This window comes from Oncorhynchus masou, chromosome 4 (assembly GCF_036934945.1).
Source record: "Oncorhynchus masou masou isolate Uvic2021 chromosome 4, UVic_Omas_1.1, whole genome shotgun sequence".
NCBI lineage: Eukaryota > Metazoa > Chordata > Actinopteri > Salmoniformes > Salmonidae > Oncorhynchus > Oncorhynchus masou.
The window spans coordinates 11871049-11884717 of record NC_088215.1 but is presented as its reverse complement, the minus strand read 5'-3'; the positions used below and the strand labels follow the sequence as shown (position 1 = coordinate 11884717).

Sequence of the window (13669 nt, the reverse complement as noted above, 5' to 3'; positions counted from 1 at the left end):
CAAGATGTAATTGCTTGAAGCAGGTCTATGTTATTATCAAAGTTTAAAACTGTGTGAATGCCAGTATCTCCATATCTGTTCCATTGCAAATCCAATTATCAGGCCTAAACCCAAACCCAGGATAAAAGGGCTGAGTGAATGTGGTTTGGACTCTATGGAGGAGGGTTATTGTGTCAGAAACGCCATAGAAGGACAGAGTTCCTTCCTTGTGGTCCACGTACACTCCTACTCTGGAAGTCTGTTTATCATTGTGGTAGAAGGTGCAGCTATAGTCAGAGCAGATTAAACACCAGGATTGATCATTCTTCCCAAACAAACGGCTTCAGTCTTTTCTGCTGATACCTTTATATGAGACGGCTATACAAACTGACCCATCCCCGTCCCAGTGTACCTCCCAGTAGCAGGCTCCAGACAGACCCTCCCTACACGGCACCTGGGGGTAGAAGGTAAATCTGTCTGGAGGGTCAGGATATTCCAACAACTGATACTGGTCCCATTTAACATCTCTGTTCCCCACCGACAGATACATTTTGTTATGTGCTGTGTTGGGATCCAATGTGAGCTGATCATTTCCAGATATCTTGGCCATTTCCTCCTCCAATACATCCTCCAGTCGTTCTTTAAGTCCGGAGACTGATTTCTTCACATCTTCAAAGGACAGTGCTAGGTCGACCGTGCTAGGTAAGGCTTCAGATGCAGGAGTGACACAGAGAGACTGGACAGTCTGGAGGAAATGGATGTGATCCTCAGTTTCCTCCAGCTCATTGCCTCTCCTCCTCAGCTCAACCACCTCCTGCTCCAGTCGCACCAATAGCTCTTCAACATGAATCCCTTCAGCCCTCTCCCGGGCTATGATCAGCTTCTTCACCTCAGAGTGCCTTTTCTCAATGGAACAGATCATGCTAGTAAAAATACTTCCACTGTTCTTCACCGCACCCTATGTAGATCGCTTCAGTGACTTCATAGCCTTTCTTACTTTATTCTTCTCCTTCTTTATCCCTTGGATTCTCTGCTGGGATGTCTCCCCCAACTCTCTCTGTTTCGCAATCCTTTCTGCTGCCACAGACTCTTTCATGGCTTTTATGTTCATCTAACAAACACTGATAACAGATAAACTGCTGATCGGACCGGCAATAAACCTCTAGTAGTTTAACATGATGAGAGCAGATCTTCTCCTGTAGCTGTGTGGTGGCTTGGACCAAGTGGTGCTTCTTAAAGGTAGGAGATTCATAGTGAGGCTTGAGGTGAGTCTCACAGCAAGAGGCCAGACACGCCAGACAGTACTTGACAGCTTTGAGTTTTCTCCCAGAACAAAAATCACACTCCACATCTCCAAAATCAGCATAACAGTGAGCTGGAGGAGCAGGTTGGAGTCCTGTCTTCAGATTCAGAAGTCAGCCAACAGAGTGTTTTTCTTCAGAACAGGCCTTTGGATAAATCTTTCCATACACAGAGGGCAACTGTAGAAACCCTTGTGGCAGCATGTTGAGCATCACAAATAGAACCAATTTCAATTTTACCGCCTGCCCACGCAGATGACCCTAGCGCACGCGGTATGGTCAGCATGTTACTCTGTCTTTGTTGATGAGTATTTTTCTTGATATTTATTGTTGACGAAATGAACATGGGGTAGGAGTTTGTTCTACCACCAATTTGACACATTGACAGTGGATATATTTCGGTAGAGTATTCCATGTTAATAGGGAAACATTGTTTAAAGGGGGTTTGAGTTTGATCACTTATATAATGACAATGTATTCAGTACCTCTTCACAGGATTCTGCTGTGCTGAAGAATCATTTCAAGAATTAAGTACAAATGATACAGCTATTACATTTTGTGGATGGTGAAGGGACTACTGACCTCACTTATGAATTATTTGGTAACATGTCACTGTATTTAAATTTTTTTATTTCATTTTATTTAACTAGGCAAGTCAGTTAAGAACAAATTCTTATTTACAATGATGGCCTACCCCGGCCAAACCCGGATGAACCTGGGTCAATTGTGCGAAACCACTGTCAACAGGGGTTAAATAAGTGGTAGAACAAACTCAATATATGACAACAGGATGAACAGTCATTTTTAAAACAAATTATATCTGATTTTATAACATCTCATGCTGTGAATCATGATTAATTAAAACTACTTATAACAGCTTATGACAAATGTTATAATATGTTTTATAAACTAGGTAGTTTGGCTCCTGGATGATGATTGGCTGAAAGCTGTGGTTTATCAGACATTATAAACTGGGTGGTTTGAGTCCTGAATGCTGATTGGTTGAAAGCCATGGTATATCAGATCGTGTACCATGGGTATGACAAAACATGTATTTTAACTGCTCTAATTATGTTGGTAACCAGTTTATAATAGCAATAAGGCACCTCTGAGGTTTGTGATATGTGGCCAATATACCACAACAATATGCGTTGTGCAAAAGAACAGCCCTTATCCGTGGTATATTGGCCATATACCACACCCCCCAGGCATTATTGCTTAAATATACCATGGATATGACACAAAACTACTTGTTTACTCTTCTAATTATGTTGGTAACCAGTTCATAGCAGCAATAAGGCACTCCATGTTGCGTCGTGCGTAAGAACAGCCCTTAGCCGTGGTATATTGGCCATATACCACACACCCTCAGGCCTTAATGTAGCTGTTATAAGGCTTTATGAATGCATGCATAAGGACACCTACAGTAAAGTGTTACCAACTATTTTACAGCACAACAATTTACACATATCACAGGATATAAAAACAATGTCAGTTTCATTAAGCACAAATGAATTTACCCTGCGTGAGAAAGGCCCCACATGGTCCCAGCTGAGTATGAAAGATGGGTATTGTTTGTCGAGAAGTGTTTATGCTTATGACACAACACCACTTCCTGATTCTGTGTGTACTCTGAACCTGTAGAGGGTGTGGTGTTGGACAGAGGTCAGGAAGAGATTGTACCTTAGTCTTCAGTTCAAGACCTCTCATTCGTTGACCTCTCCATCCAAAACACTATTCTCATACTCATTGCCCTAACTAAAGTGAAGAAAACAATATAAAAAATAATATTAATAATAAATAATAATAGTTGGGCACACAATGTAAACATAGATTATACCTGGTATGGACACCAGTTTCTGGAGCTCCTTCTTGAGGCGAGTGATTTCCTTACACAGCTGAATGTCATCCATCCTAAAGACATAAACATTGAATTATTTAAGACCCCTGCATTATTCAGAATGATTCAGCAAATGGTCCAATCGAAGTTTACATGTATTTATTCAAATGTTTTGTCAATTAGCAGATGCTCTTATCCAGAGCGACTTACAGTAGTGAGTGTATACATTTTTGATACCAGTAACCCAGTATCACAGCATCACAGAGCCTAGAGACATCCATTACTGTCAGCTAACTGAGAGCCTCACCTCCTCGACCTTTCTACTTGTTAGGTAGGATGAACAGGGATGGCGGTGGGCAAGGTGCAGAATCCCTCCCATGTGGCATCCCAAGCTTCAGAGAACAGCCACTAGACTAAACAGGATTCATCACACTTGGACTGTAATGTTGAACTCTAAAATCATTCCATGAGTTAGAGTTCTTTCAGGTGTGACATAAGACCTCTCTGGTATTCTCTACAGCGCCACATCCAATACCATTACTGTCTCTGAGCAGCCAGCCTCACATCTCCGATGTTATTTAACGTCAATGGTAGAAAGCCCCCCGCTCAGCCTGTACTCAGCTGCCTTTCTCTCTCCCACCACATTGTACTGAACTAAACTGGCACAGCTTTAAACAGAATGCCTGACTTATTAGATACCAGATTCTAAACAGTGTCATCAAAGGCTAAAAACAAGATCCATTTATTAAATAAACACTGCCGGGCTTCCATACATTGCCTGTGCCAAAACCTCCCTCCTCCAATGAATGAGGAAAGGATTCTCTCGCTCCCTCTCTCTCTCCCTCCCTCCATGTAACACTTTCCAAGCATTACAATACAGGGAGTAGGACTAGGCGCTCTGCTCCATGTGTTTCGACCAGGGATTCTTCAACTTTTTCAGCCTGGGACCCAAATGAGAAATTCTGTGTTTTCCTGGGACCCAAGCTTACGAAAACCTGCAACTATAGGTACATATCGGTACATTTAATTGCCCAAAAACACATGACAATGAAATGAAATACCGATTCATGTTTATTATTCCCTATTAAAAACACTACATATCTGTCTAGGTTGGAATGGTTGGTGTTAAAATACAATAAATCATTTTAATTCCGAACTGGAATAAATTGATCATATCACACAGACGTAGACCAGAAAACAAACACGCAAGCGCACACACACACACACACACACACATACTCCTAATGAAAGGTGTGTGGCTGGTTGAAGTTTTCATCAAGAATGTCTATTCTGGGCTCAGTTTTTGACAGTGCAACCCTAAGGTCATGCTCAGCATTGAGTCTGTTTCTGTACTTGTCTTTAGTTTGCTCCTTGGTCATGAGACCTAGTGACTTCAAACAAGGTTCAGAATGTCCACTCAGTGGCCCTACACATTGCACATCCTTTAGTTTGTCAATTTTCTTCTCATATGGTTTTACATTAATTTCAACCTCTCTTTCGTATCGTCTGAGATCCCCAAAGATTGGAAATCTGCCGCGGTCATCCCCCTCTTCAAAGTGGGAGACACTCTAGACCCAAACTGTTACAGACCTATATCTATCCTACCCTGCCTTTCTAAGGTCTTCAAAGCCAAGTTAACAAACAGATCCCCGACCATTTCGAATCCCACTGTACCTTCTCCGCTATGCAATCTGGTTTCCGAGCTGGTCATGGGTGCACCTCAGCCATGCTCAAGGTCCTAAATGATATCATAATCGGCATCGACAAAAGACAATACCGTGCAGCCGTATCCATCGACCTGGCCAAGGCTTTCGACTCTGTCAATCACCGCATTCTTATCGGCAGACTCAACAGCCTTGGTTTCTCAAATGACTGCCTCGCCTGGTTCATCAACTACTTCTCAGATAGAGTTCAGTGTGTCAAATGGGAGGGCCTGTTGTCCGGACCTTTGCCAGTCTCTATGGGGGTGCCACAGGGTTCAATTCTCGGGCCGACTCTCTTCTCTGTATACAGCAATGATGTCGCTCTTGCGTCTGGTGATTCTCTGATCCACCTCTACGCAGACGACACCATTCTGTATACTTCTGGCCCTTCTTTGGACACTGCGTTAACTAACCTCCAGACGAGCTTCAATGCCAAACAACTCTCCTTCCGTGGCCTTCAACTGCTCTTAAATGCAAGTAAAACTAAATGAATGCTCTTCAACCGATCGCTGCCATCATCTGCCCACCCGCTAAGCATCACGACTCTGGACGGTTCTGACTTAGAATATGTGTACAACTACAAATAAACTCTGTAAACTCTCCTTCCAGACTCATATTAAGCATCTCCAATCGAAAATTACATCTAGATTCGGCTTCCTATTTCGCAACAAAGCATCCTTCACTCATGCTGCCAAAAATACCCTCGTAAAACTGACTATCCTACCGATCCTTGACTTCGGCGATGTCATTTACAAAATAGCCTTTACAAAATAGCCTCCAACACTCTACTCAGCAAATTGGATGCAGTCTATCACAGTGCCCACCACCCACCACTGCGACCTGTATGCTCTCGTTGGCTGGCTCTCGCTTCATATTCGTCACCAAACCCACTGGCTCCAGGTCATTGCTAGGTAAAGACCCGCCTTATCTCAGCCTTATCTCAGCTCACTGGTCATCATAGCAGCACCCACACGTAGCACGCCCTCCAGCAGGTATATTTCACTGGTCACCCCCAAAGCCAATTCCTCCTTAGGCTGCCTTTCCTTCCAGTTCTCTGCTGCCAATGACTGGAACGAATGGCAAAAATCACTGAAGCTGGAGACTCATATCTCCCTCACTATCTTTAACCATCAGCTATCAGAGCAGCTTACAAATCATTGCACCTGTACGTATTCTATCTGTAAATAGCCCATCCAACTACCTCATCCCCATATTGTTATTTATTTTATTTTTTATTTTTTGCTCCTTTGCTGCACCACAGTATCTCTACTTGCACATTCATCTTCTGCACATCTCACTCCAGTGTTCATTTGCGAAATTGTAATTATTTTGCCACTACGGCCTATTTATTGCCTTACCTCCCTAATCATACTTCACTTTTGTATTGTGTTATTGACTGTTTCTTTGTTTATTCCATGTGTAACTCCGTGTTGTTGTTTGTGTCACACTGCTTTGCTTTATCTTGGCCAAGTCCCAGTTGTAAATGAGAACTTGTTCTCACTTGTCTCACCTGGTTGAATAAAGGTGAAATAAAACATTCAAAAAATACGGTATGTGGGAATGTCTTATGTCCGTCCTACATGTAGTGTTGGTACATGGAATATTCCTCAACTGCATATATCATAAATTGCTATTGCAAATAGAAGTATTATGTTCAACAACTGACATTTTCAGATATTATTTTGACAAACACACTTTGGTGCTTACAATTAATTCCCTATTGTCATAGATTTGGTGGGCACTGTCATCTGTGATCTTTGTGATATGACTTTCTTTAAGCACATACTGATGAAACTGTCACTTAATATTTTTTTCTTAAAGTCTACAAACACTCTACATTTATTCACTCTGTGATAGGGTTGGATCCTATATGCTACTTTTATTATTGTCCTGTAAATGGTTTAGTGCCTATAATTTAGGCTGTGTGTGTAGAATGGGGCATAAAGGAAATTACCTCTAAATTACTACTAGATTATAGTGATAAGGAAAACAGCATGCAAATTTGGCTTGTGTATTCATTTGCCTATAACGAATCAGAATTCCATTATGTTTGCATAAAAAAGAGAATACTTCAAAATGAGAAGATCCTGCCATGGAAAAGACGACTGTGTGGACATAAAGTGGAAAGGAGGGGAAATAACTCCCACCATGCAGCAGGACACCTTCAGCTGTGGGGTCTTTGTAATGCAGGTTTGATAGTTATATTTTCAATAATGAATGGTTAGCTGTTATGTGACAATTAGGTCAAAAACTCTTATTTTATTTTTTGGTGTAGATGGCCAAGTAAGTTGCACAGAACTTCCCCAACATCCCCTCCCAAATTGATATGGAACCTTCAAAAACACATGGAGCAACTGCGAAAAGAAATGGCTGAGGATTTACTAAAACTGTCTGGTATGTAATGACATTTAATTCAAAGTAAATGTCAATTCTTTATTTTATGTAGTTGTGTGGGACAACCATATGTTCCGTTCATGCCTATGATTTCAGAGGTCAACAAAGCAAACAACTGCTTCATGTGTGACACTGATAAAGAACCTGGATGTGGCCCAAAGACTGACTGGGTTAGTAACTTTATTTAACATGTTTATAATCTTTTGACAACATTGACGGCATGTAAGACAATTCATGATGTAACACAATGGATGGCCAATTCGTCATTTGTCATACTGCATTGATATTTGATATTATTTATAACGCGTTATGCTTTGTTTTGTTTTGATCGAATGTTTTGCCTGCCAACGGTGTTTCCATGTGCTGTGCCTCGGAATAAAGACAAAAGAGTTCAACAGAGTAAAGAACACAAACTGGAAGTGCTGTCTTTGTTGTTGAAAATGTATGCTATTCCCCACCCACACTGCAGAGGCTCTGAAATGTACATCAACCAGGGATAAAGAGAAAGTTAACAATGTGAAATGTTTCATACTTAATTGAAGTTAAATGTCTGTTGACATGTTGGAAAATATGAAAGGTCTACAGGTTTGTTTAATTTGTCAATATTACATTTTTATTCATTGGTTTACTGGCCACCATTACTGTGGCTACATGTTCAGTATATGTATTGACCAACAAACCCACTGCAGCCTACCTCACCAGCTCACTCTCCATCCCTGCTTTGGACAATTAATAACATGACTCTCGTACTTTGCCCTTTTCCTTTATGGTTGATATTAACGACGAAAGGAGATATTATCTGTCTCTCTTCTATTGTGTACCACTGTTAAATACTGTGGAAAAAGAAAAAACATGGAAAATAAGTACTTAGAACTACCAATTATTGTAGATAAATACTAAAGAAAATAATAAACACAACACTGGACTGAACCCCCTTAAATGTCAAACTAATATTAATGTACAACAATATAGAAGATACATGACAAGAGGTTATGCAATATGTGTGTATATCCACTGCATTCTTCTTAGGTGTGTAATTGTCATGACTAATGAGCTATTGCAACTTTGAAACTATGAAAAATGTACATTACACCGAGTGATTTTAGGGTAGTCAGCGGACATTCGGTCACATGACCAAGGAGCTATTGAAATGTTACATTTAGAAAAATTATTGTAAAATCATGTGAGATGAAAATAGACAAACTGACATGCTGACGAGACTGGACACGTCACGTGCGCGAGCGTCGCAAAATAAATGTCGAAATCCATGTTATTCAATTATTGCACCCACACTGCTCGCGCGCGTCAGCGACGCCAAGGGCTAAAATAGAACTCATTCCTATTTCTGACGCAAATCGCGGTGAAAGTCCTGTCTCTCCCATCTCCTCAATGGTTATACCCACGTGGGTGACTGAAAGACGAACTGTTTTGCCGGTAGTCGTGGTAATACAATGAAAGTTTAGATGCGATCACCATGTAAGTTAAACGATGAAAAAGTCTGGAAGGAGGGAGAGATGACTAGAAATGATTCGGTTGGCCGTTTTATGTGTGGATTAATTGCTGGAGTATAGGTCCATGTGCATTTCAGGTAAAATAACAACTCAATGTTTATATCCCAGGACAAATTAGCTAGCAACAGCAAGCTAGCTAAATCGGACAAATTAACGTTAGCTAGCAAGTGCAAGCTAACTAGCCAAATTGCCATACATGTTTAATGATTTTCAACCTATCCCCAAATTAACGTAATTGATTCAGAGTTTGTTTTGATATTTTAACCTGCGTGTCATGATCACGTTTAAATGTATGCACGATAGGGCACGATGGCACACACGCCCAGCCGGTTTGGGTTCCGTGTGAAGGGTGTGCAATGTGTAGGGCCACGGAGTGGACAGTCTGAATCTTATTTGAAGTCACTAGGTCACATGACCAAGGAGCTATTAAAATGTTGAAAAATGCAGGTAGAACCATGTGAGATGAAAATGGACAAACTAAAGGGTGTGCAATATAGAAGGGTAGTCAGTGGACATTCTGAACCTTGTTTGAAGTCACCAGGTCACATGACCAAAGAGCTATTGAAATTCTAAATTTTGAAAAATGAATGTAAAACCATATGAAATGAAAATGGACAAACTAAAGGGTGTGCAATGTGTAGGCCCACGGAGTGGACATTCTGAACCTGGTTTGAAGTCACCAGGTCACATGACCAAGGAGCTGAAAATGGACAAACTAAAGGATGTGCAATGTGTGTCTATGCCATCGGGTTAGCTACAACCAGTTTTGAAAGTGTTTGGAGTAATGGTTAAAGAGCTATTGAAATGTGAACATTTTGATTTGTCACTTTGTTGGTGGTCCCTAACTGCTGTTGGTGGACCTAAGGAAAACTACAGGCGAATATCCAACTTAAACTAACTTTACCTCGGTCAATGCCAGCTGACTTACTTTTCCACTGTCGAAGCACTGTTTTCTGAAGCATTGTGCCCCGACAAAAAAAGTGGAGCCGTTTGCAAATGGCGCTTCGTAGTATTCAATACCCTGAAGAAAGGTGAAGTATGAATCCACCCACACCCACTTATCACCTTATTCCCATCATTCTCCTGATCCTTCAACCAGAGCTCATATGAGACAGATGTTTCTGCAGATATATATATATTTTTTATTTATTTAATTTTTACCCCTTTTTCACCCCAATTTCGTGGAGAAAACACCGTGTATCCACGAGAGAAGTCTGTTCAGTGAAATACTGTTTCTTCAGTCAGATCCCTCATCTCCTTAGTTGTTGTAATTATGTTCCTATTTATCATTTGAGAAGCCTTTGCTGCCAAACGGGAGGTTGCGTCAATTGAACTGACTTCAACAAACGTGGAGTGACTGCACGGATGCCCTTTGATGATAATTTAAGTCCGGATAAACTTGCCTAGGCAATAATTAAACGTTGGGCAATTGATGTTGTTCATAACCACTTTGTAGGTGTTCTGAATTAACTCCCTGGGTTTACCGTCATGCTGTGTATGTTTTGTCAGGGCGTGTCATTTTAATTTGTTCGTTTTGAGCGACTCATTACTAAGCACTTCCCTGCACAAAACACATTGTGGGCGCTTCTGGTTATTTCTCAAAGTTTGTATGAAGCGAGCGAGTGAGAATGACAAGGCAGTGGCTGACAGCGCATCATCTGCTACTGAACCACAGCCCTGCAGCGTGTGGGTCGCGAAGTGATCTTCAATAAAACTGCAGAAAAAAATATCTCGTGAACAGCAAAGCACAAGGCATCTCCCTCCCACTCGCGCTGCTGGCAAATTGTGCAGAGACACAGCTGATAAGCAGAGAGCGCACTGAACAGAGTGCAGTTGCATTTGGCAAAATCAGTTCCAGTAATGAATGAAATAATTATACATTTATTCTGACGCGTCGTGACCCACCATTAGTGGTGGGCCCTTTAAAAAAAGTCTGGGTTAGACAAACATCCAGGTCCTCGTCAGAAGAGGACAAACACATAGTGCCGCTGTAGGGAGGAAGACAGAAAAGAGGAAACCACCAGATATTCAGTTAACTGGCTGTTAACAGGGTATCAGTGTTTACACGTGCACTTACTTGCACACCCGTAGAATGATGCCGGAGAGGATGGCTGATATTTTAAGTGCTCCTAACCAGCTGTGCTATTTTAATAATGTATAGCTAAGCTAAGGCTAGTTTTTTTCAAGCAGAAATTTGCATCCTGTTGCACAAACTCAAAACAGTTCTGGGACACTGTAAAGTCCATGGAGAATAGGAGCACCTCCTCCCAGCTGCCCACTGCAATGAGGCTAGGAAATACTGTCACCACCGATAAATCTACTATGATTGAGAATTTAAATAAGCATTTTTCTATGTCTGGCCATGCTTTCCACCTGGTTACCCCTACCCTGAACAACAGCCATCCACCCCCCACAGCAACTCGCCAAAGCCTCCCCCATTTCTCCTTCGCCCAAATCCAGATAGTTGATGTTCTGAAAGAGCTGCAAAATCTAGACCCTTACAAATCAGCCGGGCTAGACAATCTGGACCCTCTCTAAAATTATCTGCAGAAATTGTTGCAACCCCTATTACTAGCCTGTTCAACCTCTCTTGTATCGTCTGAGATTCCCAAAGATTGGAAAGCTGCCGTGGTCATCCCCCTCTTCAAAGGGGGTGACACTCTAGACCCAAACTGCTACAGACCTATATCTATCCTACCCTGCCTTTCTAAGGTCTTCGAAAGCCAAGTTAACAAACAGATTATCGACCATTTCGAATCCCACCGTACCTTCTCCGCTATGCAATCTGGTTTCAGAGCTGGTCATGGGTGCACCTCAGCCATGCTCAAGGTCCTAAACGATATCATAACTGCCATCAATAAGAGACATTACTGTGCAGCCGTATTCATCGACCTGGCCAAGGCTTTCGACTCTGTCAATCACCACATTCTTATCAGCAACTCAACAGCCTTGGTTTCTCAAATGATTGCCTCGCCTGGTTCACCAACTACTTCTCTGATAGAGTTCAGTGTGTCAAATCGGAGGGCCTGTTGTCCGGACCTCTGGCAGTCTCTACGGGGGTGCCACAGGGTTCGATTCTCGGGCCGACTCTCTTCTCTGTATACATCGATGATGTCGCTCTTGCTGCTGGTGATTATCTTATCCACCTCTATGCAGACGACACCATTCTGTATACCTCTGGCCCTCTTTGGAAACTGTGTTAATCTCTAGATGAGCTTCAATGCCATACAACTCTCCTTCCATGGCCTCCAACTGCTCTTAAACGCAAGTAAAACTAAATACATGCTCTTCAACCGATCGCTGCCCACACCTGCCCGCCGTCCAGCATCACTACTCTGGACGGTTCTGACTTAGAATATGTGGACAACTAAAAATACCTAGGTGTCTGGTTAACCTCTTACACTTATGGTGGCGCTATTTCATTTTTGGAAGAAAAACGTTCCCGTTTTAAACAAGATATTTTGTCACAAAAAGATGCTCGACTATGCATATAATTGCTACTGTTCGAAAGAAAACACTCTGACGTGTCCAGAAATACAAATATCTTCTCTGTGCGTGCCCTTTAACGTGAGCTTCAGGCAAAACCAAGATGACTTGGCATCCAGGAAATGACAAGGATTTTTGAGGCTCTGTCTTTCATGATCTCCTTATATGGCTGTGAACGCAAGAGGAATGAGTCTGCCCTTTCTGTCGTTTCCCAAGGTGTCTGCAGCATTGTGACGTATTTGTAGGCAGATCGTTGGAAGATTGACCATAAGAGACCACATTTACCACGTGTCCGCCCGGTGTCCTGCGCCGAAATTGGTGCGCAAAAGTCACCTGCCAGTATTTTTCCATGGGGCACAGACAGAGAAGCAAGCTTCCAAGAACTGCATGTCAATGAAGAGATATGTGAAAAAACACCTTGAGGATTGATTCCAAACAACGTTTGCCATGTTTCGGTCGATATTATGTAGTTAATCCGGAAAAAGTTTCACGTTGTAACACGGTGACTGCATTTTCGGTTCGTTTCGGTAGCCAGGCGCAATGTAGAAAACGGAACGATTTCTCCTACACACAGACGCTTTCAGGAAACACTGCGCATTTGGTATGTGGCTGGGAGTCTCCTCATTGAAAACATCAGAAGCTCTTCAAAGGTAAATGATTTTATTTATTTGGTTATCTGGCTTTTGTGAAAATGTTGCGTGCTACATGCTACACAAAATGCTATGCTAGCTTTGCATACTCTTACACAAATTAGTCAATTTCTATGGTTCAAAAGCATATTTTGAAAATCTGAGATGACAGTGTTGTTAAGAAAAGGCTAAGCTTGAGAGCAAACGCATTATTTTAATTTTATTTGCGATTTTCAGAAATCGTTAACGTTGCGTTATGCTAATGAGCCTGAGGCTTAGTCACAATCCCGGATCCGGGATGGGGAGTTTCAAGAGGTTAAACTGTAAACTCTCCTTCCAGACTCACATTAAGCATCTCCAATCCAAAATTAAATCTAGAATCGGCTTCCTATTTTGCAACAAAGCATCCTTCACTCATGCTGCCAAACATACCCTTGTAAAACTGACCATCCTACCGATCCTTGATTTCGGCGATGTCATTTACAAAATAGCCTCCAACACTCTACTCAACAAATTGGATGCAGTCTATCACAGTGCCATCCGTTTTGTAACCAAAGCCCCATATACTACCCACCACTGCGGCCTGTACACTCTCGTTGACTGGCCCTCGCTTCATACTCGTCGCCAAACCCACTGGCTCCAGGTCATCTACAAGTCTCTGCTAGGTAAAGCCCCGCCTTATCTCAGCTCACTAGTCACCATAGCTGCACCCACCCGTAGCACGCGCTTGAGCAGGTACATCTCACTGGTCACCCCCAAAGCCAATTCTTCCTTTGGCTGCCTTTCCTTCCAGTTCTCTGCTGCCAATGACTGGAACGAACTGCAA

General features: G+C 42.1%; 1 protein-coding gene and 1 pseudogene across 1 annotated transcript in view; both read right to left on the bottom strand.

The window, feature by feature from the left end:
- The window catches only part of LOC135524092 (bMERB domain-containing protein 1-like), a 40972-nt gene that overhangs the window by 6709 nt on the left and 20594 nt on the right, over positions 1-13669 (bottom strand). Inside the window, exon 3 of the mRNA XM_064951298.1 lies at positions 3121-3194. Coding sequence (XP_064807370.1) covers positions 3121-3194 — 74 coding nt within the window. The remainder of the gene's footprint in view (positions 1-3120; positions 3195-13669) is intronic.
- On the bottom strand, positions 323-2990 carry LOC135520213 (tripartite motif-containing protein 29-like; annotated as a pseudogene).